Source organism: Tamandua tetradactyla, chromosome 22 (genome assembly GCF_023851605.1).
Source record: "Tamandua tetradactyla isolate mTamTet1 chromosome 22, mTamTet1.pri, whole genome shotgun sequence".
Lineage (NCBI taxonomy): Eukaryota > Metazoa > Chordata > Mammalia > Pilosa > Myrmecophagidae > Tamandua > Tamandua tetradactyla.
In genome coordinates, this window is record NC_135348.1 from 20,271,823 (window position 1) to 20,285,025 (window position 13,203).

Below are 13,203 nucleotides of genomic sequence, written 5' to 3' on the forward strand. Positions count from 1 at the left end.
TATCTATCCATTTTCTCTTCATCTATTTCTGTGTTTCAGTCTGTTTATCTGTTTTTAAACACCTTAGAATAGGCTATATGCATCATAATCTTGTACATGGAATATATACTTCCATGTGTATTTTCCAAGGACAAGTATATTCATTTCTGTAACCACCTTAAGTACAGTTATCAGGTTCAGTAACTTTAACACAGGTGTAAAGCTTAAAGTCTATATTCCAAATTTTCCTTATGTCCCAATAATGTCTTTTGGGCTTTTTACCTCCATTATTGGATCCACCCCAGAATCATATATTGCATTTAATTGTCATTGTTTCTTGAGTTGTTCTTTTTCTTTTTTTTTAAACTATGGAAACATTCATGCAACATGAATTTTCCCATCTCAGCCACTCAGTATGAACAGTATGAACAAGCATACTGTTCAGTGTTCACAATGTACTATTCCCTCACCACTGTCTGTTACCAGAACTTCTCTCTTACCAAAACCAGAAATCATACACCCATTATGGATTAACTCCCCATTCCCTTTTGCCCCTTTCCCTGGTAACATGAACTCTACTTTCTATGTGTTTGTATACTTTAGCTGTTTCCTTTAAGTGGAATCATATAATCTCTTTCACGTTTTATTTGATTTATTTCACTCAGTATAATGTTGTATTAGTTTGCTAGCTGCTGAAATGTGATATGCCAGAACTGGAAAGGCTCTTGAGAAGGGGAATTTAACAGTTAACAAGTTTGCAGTTCTAAGCCTATAAAATTGTCCAAATTAAGGCACTAATAAGAAGTACCTTCACTCAAGAAAGGCTGATGGGTCAGGAATACCTCTGTTAGCTGGAAAGTCATGTGATTGGCGTCTGCTGGTCCCTTGCTTCTAGGCTCTGTTGCTTTCAGCCTCTGTTCCTGTGGGAGTTCCTCACTTTGCTTCTCCAGGGCTAGCTTTCCTCTCTTGGCTTCCCTTGGCTCTGTCTAGGTTCTGGCTTGCTTAACATCTCCTGGTGACATCTGCTGGCTCCAGGCATCTCCGTACGTGCGTGTCACTGTTCTCCAAGTGTTGGCATTAGTATCAGCTCTGCTGTGAAGTTTCTGTCAGCTCTGTCATTTCTGCCTCTCTCCAAAATGTTTCCCCTTTTAAAGGATTCCATTAAACTAATAAAGACCCACCTGGAATGGGTGAGTCACATCTCCATGGAGATAATCTAATTGAAAGTTTTTGCCCTACAGTATTGAATTAGGATGGAAAGAAGTGCTGCTTTCACAAGATTGAATTGGGATTAAAACATGGATTTTTTGGGGTACATAGTATTTTCTAACTGGCAAATGTTTTCAAGATTTATACATAGTGACATGTATCAGAACTTCATTCCTTTTTTAAGGTTGAGTAGTATTTCATAGCATGTGTATGCCACATTTTGTTTATCCGTTCATCTGATGACAGACATTTGGGTTGCTTCTCTCTTTTGGCTGTTGTGAATAATGGTGCTGTGAACATTGGTATATAATATCTGTCCAAGTCCCTGCTTTTAGATGATCTTTTGTAATGAGTCATTTTGAGTCACAGCAGTTTCTTATGGGTATTCTTATAGGTATATACCTAGAAGTGGGATTGCCAGGTCATATGATAGTTTGCTGTTTAGCCTTTTGAGGAATTGCCAAACTTTTTCCCACAGTGGTTGCACCATTTTACAGTCCCACTAACAATACAGGATGGCTCTTATTTCTCTGCAACCTCAGGAATACTTATATTCTGTTTTAAATAATAGCCACTCTAGTGGGTGCAATGTGGCATCTCATTTTTGTTTTGATTTGCATTTCTCTAATGGCCATTGATGTTGAACATATTTTTCATAACTAACTGGCCATTTGTGTAGCTTCTTTGAAGAAATGTGTATCAAATCTTTTGCCCATTTTAAAATTGGGTTCTTTATGTTTTTGTTGGTTATGTATTTGAATTTTAAGCCATAGAGGTAAAAGATGGCATTACAAATAAAAAATGCAATAATACTGGCACTTAAATTTATCCATATAGTTACCTATACCAGATGTCTTTATTTCTTCATAGCATCAGGTTACTGTCTGATGTCCTTTCCTTTTAATGTGAAGGACTCCGTTTACTTCTTGTTAGTTAAGCAGGTCTTGTAATGAACTCCCTGAGCTTTTGCTTATCTGGAAATGTTTTAATTTCTCCCTCATTTAAAAAAAAATACTCCTATTGAGATATATTCGCATACCATACTGTCCTTCTGAAGCATAAAATCACTAGCTTTTAGTATAATCACAGAGTTTTGTATTTATTACCATAATCAATTTTAGAACATTTTCATTATTCCTAAAAGAAAAACCCTATAGTCGTTAGCAGTCTCTCTCAGTCCCTCTGTCCTTCCCCAGTCCTACATAACCACTAATGTATTTCTGTCTCTATAGATTTCTTTATATTTATATTTTATATAAATAGAATGATACATTCCATTTATACTTTGTGTCTGGTTTCTTTCACTTAGCATAATGTTTTGTTTTTAAGTTATTTTTCAAATTAGAGTAGTTGCAGGGTTTACAGAAATGTCATAAATATAATGTTCTCATATACCATCTCCTATTGTTAACATTTGCATTACTGTGGGATCTTTGTTATGACTGATGAAAGAATAGTAAAATATTTCTGTTAACTGTAGTGCATAGTTTGTATTAGGTGCATTTTTCCCCATATACCACTCCATTATTAACTCCTTGTAATAGTGATGTGTATTTGTTCTAGTTCATGAAAGAATACTCTTATATTTGTATTAATAAGCACAGTCATCATAACAGAGTTCTCTGTGTTATACAGCTCTAAATGTTTTATCCTCTAGCTTTCCTTTTAGTGACAGTCATGATCCTAAATTTCCCCCTTGCAATTACAGTGACTCCTATAATCAGCACTGTTCTTTGCACTCAAAATAATGTGCTGCCATCACCTCTGTCCAGTTTCAGACATTACAGTCAACCTTATTAAAAGCTATGCACAAATTAAGCATCAGCTCCTCATTCTCTATCCCCATTCTATCCCCTGGAAACCTCTATTCTAGATTCTGACTCTGTGAGTTTACTTATTCTAATTATTTGATATCGGTGTGATCATATAATATTTTTCCTTTTGTATCTGGTTTATTTAACTCAACATAATGTTTCAGAGTTCATCCTTGTTGTATAATGCATCAGGACTTCATTCCTTTTTTTTTTTAATGCTGTTTTATTGAGATACATTCACACACCATGCAGACCATCTGAAATTTACAATCACTGAGTCACAGTATCATTGCATAGTTGTGGATACAAGCCCATGATCAAGTTTAGAATATTTTCATTACTTCGGAAAAAAAACAAAAACGTAAACCCAAATCCTCCTATACCCCTTAGTGGCCCCTATTACTGATTCATAGTGTTGGTGTAGTACATTTGTTACCGTTGATGAAAGAATATTAAAGTATTACTGTTAACTATAGTCCATAGTCTGTTTATTCCCCATATACTCCTTTATTATTAACTCCTTGTTATAGTGTCATACATTTGTTCCAGTTCGTGAAAGAACTTTTTAATATTTGTACAGTTAGTCATGGACATGGTTCACCACAAGATTCACTGTGCTGTACATTCCTATATTTTAACGCCCACCTATCCTTCTGGTGACATGCATTACTCTGAACTTCCCTTTTCCACCACATTCACTCATAATTGAGTACTGTTAATTATTCTCTCAATAACGTGCTACTATGACCTCTGTCCATTTCCAAATGTTTAAGTTCAACCTAGTTAAAGATTCTGCACATATTAAGCAACATTCCCCCTTCTTTAGCCTCATTCTATATCCTGGTAACCTATGTTTTATATTTCATGTTAGTTCACATATTATAATTAGTTCATATAGTGAGATGATAAAATATTTGTCCTTTTGTGTCTGACTTATTTCACTTAACATAATATTCTAAAGGTTTACTAATATTGTTGCGTGCTTCAACGCTTTATTCCTTCTTATAGTGGAATAACATTCTGTTGTGTGTATTTACTATGTTTTGTTTATTTATTCATCAGCAGATAAGCACTTGGGTTGTTTCCACCTTTTGGTAATTGTGAATAATGCCACTATGAACATAAGTGTGCAAATGTTTGTTCGTCCTTGCTTTCATTTCTTTTGGATATATGCCTAGTGGTGGGATTGCTGGATCATATGGCAGTTCTATACTTAGCTTCCTGACTCCCAAACTGTTTTCCATAGCAGCTGTACCATTTTATGTTCCCACCAGCAGTGAATGAGTGTTACTATTTCTCCACATCCTTCTAACACTTGTAATTTTCAGTTTGTTTAATAGTAGCAATTCTGGTTGTGAAATGATTTCTTGCAATTTTGATTTGCACTTCCCTAATAGCCAGTGGTGTTGAGCATCTTTTCATATGCTTTTTAGCTGTTTGTATTTCCTCTTTGGAAAAATGTCTACTCAAGTCTTTTGCCCATTTAAAAGTTTAAAAGTTGTGTGTCTATTTATTGTTGAGTTGTAAGATTTCTTTATATATTCTAGATATTAAACCCTTATCAGATATGTGGTTTCCAAATATTTTCTCTCATTGAGTAGGTTGCCTTTTCACTTTCTTGGTGGAGTGCTTTGAGCAACAAACATTTTTAATTTTGAGGAGTTCCCATTTATTTATGTTTTCTTTCATTGCTTGTGCTTTGTGTATAAAATCTAAGAAAACCATTGCCTACCACAAGATCTTGATGATGCTTATCTACATTTTTTCTGGGAGTTTTATGGTCCTGATTCCTATACTTAGGTCTTTGATCCATTTTAAGTTAATATTTATAGAAGATATGAAATAGGGGTCCTCTTTCATTCTTTTGTAAATGAATGTCCAGTTCTCCTAGCAACATTTGTTGAAGAGATTGTTCTGTTCTAGTTGAATGGACTTGGGAGCCTTGTCAAAAATCAGCTGACCATAGAAATGAGGATATATTTCTGAACACTGAATTCGGTTCCATTGATCAATATATCTGTCTTCTCCTTCATTTTTGAAGGACAGTTGTGCTGGATATATTATTCTTGCTTGATGGTTTCTTTTCTTTCACCACTTTAAATATACTATCCCACTGCCTTCTGGCCCCCATGATTTCTAATAAGAAATTATGTGTTAATCTTATTAAGGATCCCTTACATATGTTGCATCACTTCTCTCTTGAAGTTTTCAGGATACTTTTTTTGTCTTTGGCATTCAACAGTTTGCTTATAATATATCTCAATATGGCTGTCTTTGAGTTTATCCTTTTTGTGTTATCCTTTTTTGTGTTTACAGAGGTACTTGGATTTATATATTCCTATCTTGCTTCTGATTAGGGAAGTTTTCAGAAATTATCTCTCCAGATACTTTTTTGTGCACCGTTTTCTATTTCTTGTCCTTATGGGATTCCTGTGATAGGTAGGGATATTCATATGCTTAATGGTGTCACCAGGTACTTCAGGCTCTTCAGTTTTTTGTTGCCCATTTTTTTTTCTCATTGCTCCTCAGACGGGACAATTGTAATTGTCCAGTTTTAAGGTTCACTAATCCTTTTGATGCCTGGTATAATCTGCTGTTGAATCCCTCTATTGAATTTTTTTTTTTTTTAACATTTATTGACTTGATCAGGGAAAGGACAACCTCAGTTTATCATCTAGTCATAAATTTGAATTTACAAGATTCACTACCCTAAAGACAATGCACCTTCTGACTTTTATTCTTTTGGTTGCAATTGTAAATGGAAATTTTTCTTGATTTCTCCCTCAGATTGTTCATTACTAGTGTATAGAAACACTACAGATTTTTGAGTGTTGATCTTGTAACCTGCCACTTTGCTGTACTCATTTATTAGCTCTAGTAGTTTTGCTCTGGATTTTTCAGGGTTTTCTACGTATAGTATCATATCATCTGCAAACAGTGAGAGTTTTACTTCTTCCTTTCCAATTTTGATGCCTTGTATTTCTTTTTCTTGTCTAATTGCTCTGGCTAGAACTTCCAACACAATGTTGAATAACAGTGGTGATAGTGGACATCCTTGTCTTGTTCCTGAACTTAGGGGGAAAGTTTTCAATTTTCCCCCATTGAGGATGATATTAGCTGTGGGTTTTTCATATATTCCCTTTATCATTTTAAGGAAGTTCCCTTGTATTCCTATCCTTTGAAGTGTTTTCAACAGGAAAGGATGTTGAATTTTGTCAAATGCTTTCTCTTCATCAATCGAGATGATTATGGATTTTTCTGCTTTGATTTGTTGATATGGTGTATTACATTAATTGATTTTCTTACGTTGAACCATCCTTGCATAGCTGGAATGAATCCTACTTGGTCATGATGTATAATTCTTTTAATGTGTTGCTGGATTCGATTTGCTAGAATTTTGTTGAGGACTTTTGCATCTATATTCATTAGAAAGATTGGTCTGTATTTTTCTTTTTTTGTAATATCTGTGGTTTTGGTATGATGGTGATGTTGGCTTCATAGAATGATTAGGTGGCTTTCCTTCCTCTTCAAATTTTTGAAGAGTTTAAGCAGGATTGGTACTAATTCTTTCTGGGATGTTTAGTAGAATTCACATGTGAATTCTGGTCCTGGACTTTTCTTTTTGGGGAGCTTCTTAATGACTGATTCAATTTCTTTACTTGTGATTGGTTTGTTGAGGTCGTCTGTTTCTTCTCGAGTCACAGTTGGTTCATGCCTTTCTAGGAAGTTGTCCATTTCATCTACATTGTTGTATTTATTAGCATAAAGTTGTATATAGTATCCTGTTATTACTTTCTTTATTTCTGTGGGGTCAGTGGTTATGTCTCCTCCTTCCATTTCTGATCTTATTTATTTGCATCCTCTCTCTTCTTCTTTTTGTAAATCTTGCTAAGGGTCCATCAGTCTTACTGATTTTCTCATAGAACTGGCTTCTGGTTTTATTGATTTTCTCAGTTGTTTTCATGTTCTCAATTTCATTTATTTCTGCTCTAATCTTTGTTATTTCTTTCCTTTTGCTTGCTTTGGGGTTAGTTTGCTGTTCTTTCTCTAGTTCTTCCAAGTGGACAGTTAATTCCTGAATTTTTGCCCTTTCTTCTTTTTTGATATAGGCATTTAGGGCAATAAATTTTCCTCTTAGCACTGCCTTTGCTGCATTTCATAAGTTTTGATATGTTGTGTTTTCATTTTCATTTGCCTCAAGACTGATGGACCATTTTTTGCCTTTTGGATTTTATATGTCATATCTAATTTTCCTTCTTTCTACACTCTTCTCTACACCTCTTTCTTTTGTGTTTTCGTATCTGTCTCTAGTGCTCCCTTTAGTATTTCTTGCAGAGCTGGTCTCTTGGTCACAAATTCTCTCAGTGATTTTTTGTCTGAAAATGTTTTAATTTCTCCCTCATTTTTGAAGGACAATTTTGCTGGATATAGAATTCTTGGTTGGCAGTTTTCTTCTTTTAGTAATTTAAATATATCATCCCACTGTCTTCTTGCCTCCATGGTTTCTGCTGAGAAGTCTACGCATAGTCTTATTGGGCTTCCCTTGTATGTGATGGATTGCTTTTCTGTTGCTGCTTTCAAGATCCTCTTTCTCTTTGACCTCTGACATTCTGATTAGTATGTGTCTTGGACTACGTCTACTTGGATTTATTCTCTTTGGGGTACACTGCATTTCTTGGATCTTGTAATTTTAAGTCTTTCATCAGAGTTGGGAAATTTTCAGTGATAATTTCTTCCATTAGTTTTTCTCCTCCTTTTTCCTTCTCCTTCTGGGACACTCACAACATGTATATTCGTGCACTTCATATTATCATTCAGTTCCCTGAGTCCCTGTTCATATTTTTCCATTCTTTTCCCTATATTTTCTTTTGCTTGTTGGATTTCAGATGTCCTGTCCTCCAGTTCACTAATTCTGTCTTCCGCCTCTTGAAATCTGACATTGTAGGTTTCCACTGTTTTTTTCATCTCTTCTACTGTGTCTTTCATTCCCATAAGTTCTGTGATTTGTTTTTTCAGATTTTCGATTTCTTTTTTGTTCATTCCTTGCCTTCCTCATATCCTCCCTCAATTTATTGATTTGATTTTTGATAAGGTTTTCCAAGTCTGTTCGTATATTCTGAATTAATTGTTTCAGCTCCTGTATCTCATTTGAATTGTCGATTTGTTCCTTTGACTGGGCCATATCTTCAATTTTCCTGGTGTGATTTGTTATTTTTTGCTGGCATCTAGATATTTAATTACCTTAATTAGTTTATTCTGGAGATTGCTTTCACTTTTCTTACCTAGGGTTTTCTTCCTGGATAAATTTGTTGTCTATCTGCCTTTGACATTCAGTTCAGCTTTTTCTGCACCTCTAGCTTAGGTTTTGTTTAACAGAGGAGAATTTTTTGGTTCTTGTTTTATTGTTTCTTGCCCTGCTTGTATGGTACCTTTTTACCCCCGCCCTTAGGAGGGTCTACGTAGGTATTATAGACCCCAGATGGGTTTTCCGAACACACTGGCCTCCTGTCAGGGGGAAGGTGTCACCTTCGTCAGTTTTCTCTGAGGGTGAGACCCAGCAGGTTAAAAGACTTTCCTGTGAAGTCTCTGGGCTCTGTTTTTCTTATCCTGCCCACTATGTGCCGCTTGTCTGCCTGTAGGTCCCACCAGCATAAGATGATGCTGCACCTTTAACTTTGGAAGACTCTCCCCGGTGGAGGCATGGTGGAGACAGAGGAGAGATTGTAGGCTGGTTTTAATGGCTTCAAATTACCAAGCCCTGGTGTCTGAATTCCTTAAGGGAGGGATTCCACCTGAGTTGGGCTTCACCCTTCCCCTATGGAAGGCATGGGCTGGAGACAAGCCCTGAAAGGATCTTGTTTATGTCTATGCCTGGGGCAGTTGCAGCCTGAGAAGTCCTGTCACTTAATCCAGAGGCAGTCAAGCCTTTGTAGAAATACAGCCACGAAAACCTCTGTTTCTTTTCTTTTTTTCCTTTTCTGTTAGCCCAATGAGCGACCTCCACTTTGATCAGGTTCACCTGAGCTGGGGGCCTATTTTTAGTAGTCAGAATTTGTTAAGTAATGCCACAATTGGTGTTTGGTTGGACTCAACCCCTACTGCTGTTAAAGTCTCTTTCCTTTCCCCACTGGGAAGCAGCCTGTGGGTGAGGGGCACTGGCTGCTGGGGCTTGGGGAACTCACAGTTCTGGGGAGGCTCGCAGCCAGCCCAGGTGTTCCAGACTGGAGTACGCTGGCTCTAGGAACTCTTCTGTACTGTTTCTGGTTATTTAGCAGTTGTTCTGGAGGATGAACTAAAAGGCACACATTGCTAAACCGCCATCTTGGCCACCAATCCCCATATAAAATTTGAAATCAGTTCTATAACTGCTTGTTAAAATGTACTTTGAAGTTCATTACTTAAAATGTTAAATTTCACAATAAAATCATTCCCACTATTACAATTTATCACTGTCACTGACTGCAGGTGCCATTTATGCTTTTTGTTTTCCTGTGATGTTTTAACTTTGGCAACTTTCCTTCCCATTCTTCTGCAGTAGACCTAAATCAAGGGTGTCAGTTCTTGTTTAAAATTCAACATTAGCAGAGAGAGCTCAACTGCTATCAATATTTGCAAAGCCATCAACATTTGAATTTAGGGCAATTGATTTCTTTGTAGTTCATTCCAGGCAGAGTTATCACATATCCCGCTCTGTTCCTTTGAGCGGTCACTGGTACTGTGACCAGCTTTTGCAAAGCAGTTTTGGATTACTTCTGGGGTCTCAGTATCCCACATAGCAATGAGATCTTTTAGCACATCAAGAATATGCCATATACTGAGGCACCAAGTAATATATAATGATGTACCAGGTAGTTCGAGCATACAAGTGATTTATTATGTCTCATTTTAATGGCTGCACATAGCCTTGCTGCAGGCACGCAAGGAAAGGTCTCATACTTGTTTTAATTTAAACCTCCAGGGAGTGTGTGTAGCACATTTATCAATAAGTAATAGAATGAAATTCTATTTCTAGAAAACCATTTTTCTCCTTACTTGCAAGAGCCATTTCCCAGACAACCTGTCAGACATGAGTTCAGTTTTTCAATTTCATATATACACAGGGAAGTTGCATATATAAAGGGAATTTTTGAATTTCCATACAAGTGGTTCTAATTTTGTGCTACTTCTCAGCACTGCAGCACAGTAAGACTGATGGCTTATCCTTTTTTTTTTTTTAGCATGGGCAGGCACTGGGAATCGAACCTGGGTCTCTGGCATGGCAGGTGAGAACTCTGCCACTGAGTTACCGTCGCACTGCCCCTGATGGCTTATCTTTATGTATTTATTTTTCTCCAGGGCAGCATTTCCTGTAAGTGCATATCTGATTTGGTTGCTGGCTATAGCATATTAGATGTGCTCCTATGGGTATATTTATTCAGAATGGATCTACAGTTTTCAAGCTCATCTTCAGAAAGCCATTCTAGAGGCTTCATATTTAAGAGTAGTGACATGATTATTGTAATAATGCTGAAAGCATTGCCTCCAGCTATGAAGACTGAACATTAATTGTTGTAGTTTACAAGCTGCCAGAACGTAATATACCAGAAACAAATGACTTATAAAGGGGAATTTATTAAGTTTCAATTTTACAGTTCTAAGGCCATGAAAATGTCCACATTAAGGCAAGCCTATAAAGTCCAAATTAAGGCATTCAGGGAAAGATACCTTGTTTCAAGAAAGTTGATGATGTTCAAGGTTTCTCTCTCAGCTGGAAAGGCACATTATGACGTCTGCTGACTTTCTCTCCAGGAATATTCAACATCTTCTCTGGGGCACTGTCCTTTCTGTTTTGGTTCCCTCTTAAAGGGCTCCAGTAAGCAACCCCACCTTGAATGACTGGAGACATATCTCCGTGGGAACCATCTAATCAGAAGTTGGGTGGGACACATCCTATGGAAACAATCAGAAAGGTCCCCCCCCACCACAGCAATATTAAATGAGGATTAAAAGACATGGCTTTTCTGGAATACATAGCAGCTTCAAAATAGCACATTAATTAACCCCCATCTGGAGAATAATTTCATTGACTTTTCTGAAAACAAAACGCAGATGTAGAATTGTTATGTTTGCTCTGATCTGGCAAAATCATCTAAGCATCTCATTTAGTAGGTTGACATTTCATTCTGTTACCAATTTCATTTCCCTTGGTTGCTTGTCTTTTTTTCTTATTCTGATTTTCAAGGAACATACAGAATATTGAAAAGGAAACTATATTTTTGACCATTTTACATTTCTACATTTCTTTCTTATTCATCAACTTTTAGCTCTGGAGAAATTATGACTTCACTATATTTTCTCTTTAATACCATAACCAACGCCCAGTGCATGAAACATAATAGAAAAAGCTTGCGTAACAGAATCTGAACATTCTACCAATGACAAGACTAAAGAGACTTACTGGCTTGGTGCAGGAACTGGAAATGTGGTACTAACAGTGCAACTTATTTTAAGCAAAATTGATGTCAAATTTCAAAGGAAAGGTTAGTTTTAATCTTAATAACCAAGTTAAAAAAAACCTGTTTTTTGTTAAAGAATACTATTGACTTTGAGGTAGATGATTCTGTTATCAGATACTGAAGTAATTTGGCTTAATATATAAAAATAATGAAACTGGAAAAGTACTAATTTGAAATTTTCTTGTCAAAAATTTGGATGAGAATTAACAGTTGCAATTCGTTCATGAAACACAGGTAAGTCATGCTGTGCATTACTTCTAATTGAAGATGATGAACATGGCAATTGATGGAAAGAATCTCCACTCTGTAACCATAGAAAGCAAACCATAGAATGTTGTCCCTGTGAGGACGTGTGTAATTTTGCATTTGATTTTTCCATCTTGGCTTATTCACAACTGTTCTGGGATTTCATCTTTGGCATTTAATTCTTTGTTGGTGGAAGTTGATGGGACTGTTTCTCCACACACAAACTAATCTTTGTCATAAATCACTTTTATAATGAGAGTGCAGCCAGGACCCATTGCCACACTTTCCCCATTCTCTAACTCTTCTTCAGGGATGGAGAAATTATCTCCATAAAAGCAAGGGCAGAAATAGGTCTCTGAGTCATTGTTATATTGGAAGTCCTTGATCTCCACCTCATTGTTGATACACTGCCATTGTCACCAGGGTCAGCAAAAGGGCTATCACTCCTGCTGTCCAACACCACCTCTGTGATCTAATTTCTGTCTCTGGGGTATTTTTTGTCAATTTTTTCCCCCCCGTGACTGGGTCATACTTTCTCATGGTATATTTTATACTTACTTGTTGAGAATTGGACATTTTTAATATTATGTTGTGGTAACTCTGGATATCTAGCGCTCCTACTCTTCAGATCACCAGACCAAGAAAAAGAGATAGAAAGTGAAAAAGAAATAGAAAGCAAAACAACACCAAGAAATAGAACACCCCTCTCGCACAAATCATCAAAATAAGAATAAAAAACATGTACTTCCACTATAAGTCTATCAGTAGATGCCAGAGGTAATCTAGAAGCTGCTCCTATGGAGGCCAAAACTCAAGTCTGGCCATACTGGTCCCTCATCTGCCAAACTAAAATAAAAATAAAAAATGAGAAGTAGTTAAATAAAGAGGAGAGGGTAGAAAGAGAGGAGGAGGCAAAAAGAAGAGAGAGGAGGAGGGAGAATGAGAGGGTGAGAAAGAGGGAGATATAAAGAGAGAAAAGAAAGAAAAAGATAATGAAAAAATAAAAAAAAGTAAACCAAAAATAAAAACTAAAGGATGCTCTGGCTGTACATACTGTTGGATGCAGGTGGGAGGCCTGAAGCTGCTGCTGCTAACAGGGCTGAAACTGAGGCCAGTGTTTATGCTGCTTCCTCTGAGATCCCACAGACTAGCTTCAACTTCCAACCCCAGCTTTTGGAGAACAAGGCTTGTACCCAGCTGGTCGTTCCCAGAGTCAGGGCTGTTTCCATAGTTGCGTATATGGGGCTGAAGAATGGGGATGGTTGTTGGTTTATGCTCGCCTTTACTTATAACAGCTGGTAAACTTGGCAGCCTCTCGCTTCACCTGCCACTCCCATTGTCGTTCTGAATATCCAGTCTTGTTCTAGTGATGCCTTTAGTTCCAGTCTTTTTCCAACTTGTTTATTTTTCTGGTGGAAGGAGTGATCTGTAAAACTTGATACTGTACCATTTTGTGCTCT

The 13,203-nt window shown here is 36.8% G+C and overlaps 2 protein-coding genes across 6 annotated transcripts in view; one reads left to right on the forward strand and one right to left on the reverse strand.

Annotated features, from left to right (window-relative positions):
* PRMT9 (protein arginine methyltransferase 9) overlaps positions 1-13,203 on the forward strand; it is a 73,247-nt gene that overhangs the window by 42,998 nt on the left and 17,046 nt on the right. For 3 of the 5 annotated variants that reach the window (XM_077139868.1, XM_077139866.1, XM_077139869.1), the window contains one exon: positions 10,220-10,264. The exons of 1 other annotated variant lie outside the window; for it this stretch is intronic. In XM_077139868.1, the coding sequence (XP_076995983.1) occupies positions 10,220-10,264 (45 nt within the window). Of the gene's footprint in view, positions 1-10,219; positions 10,265-11,305; positions 11,522-13,203 lie in introns of all 5 variants that reach the window. One more of the 5 variants, XR_013167470.1, reaches the window with a different exon arrangement.
* TMEM184C (transmembrane protein 184C) overlaps positions 10,592-13,203 on the reverse strand; it is a 52,908-nt gene continuing 50,296 nt past the window's right edge. Inside the window, exon 11 of the mRNA XM_077139871.1 lies at positions 10,592-10,931. Within this exon, the coding sequence (XP_076995986.1) occupies positions 10,909-10,931 (23 nt within the window). The 3' untranslated portion in view covers positions 10,592-10,908. The remainder of the gene's footprint in view (positions 10,932-13,203) is intronic.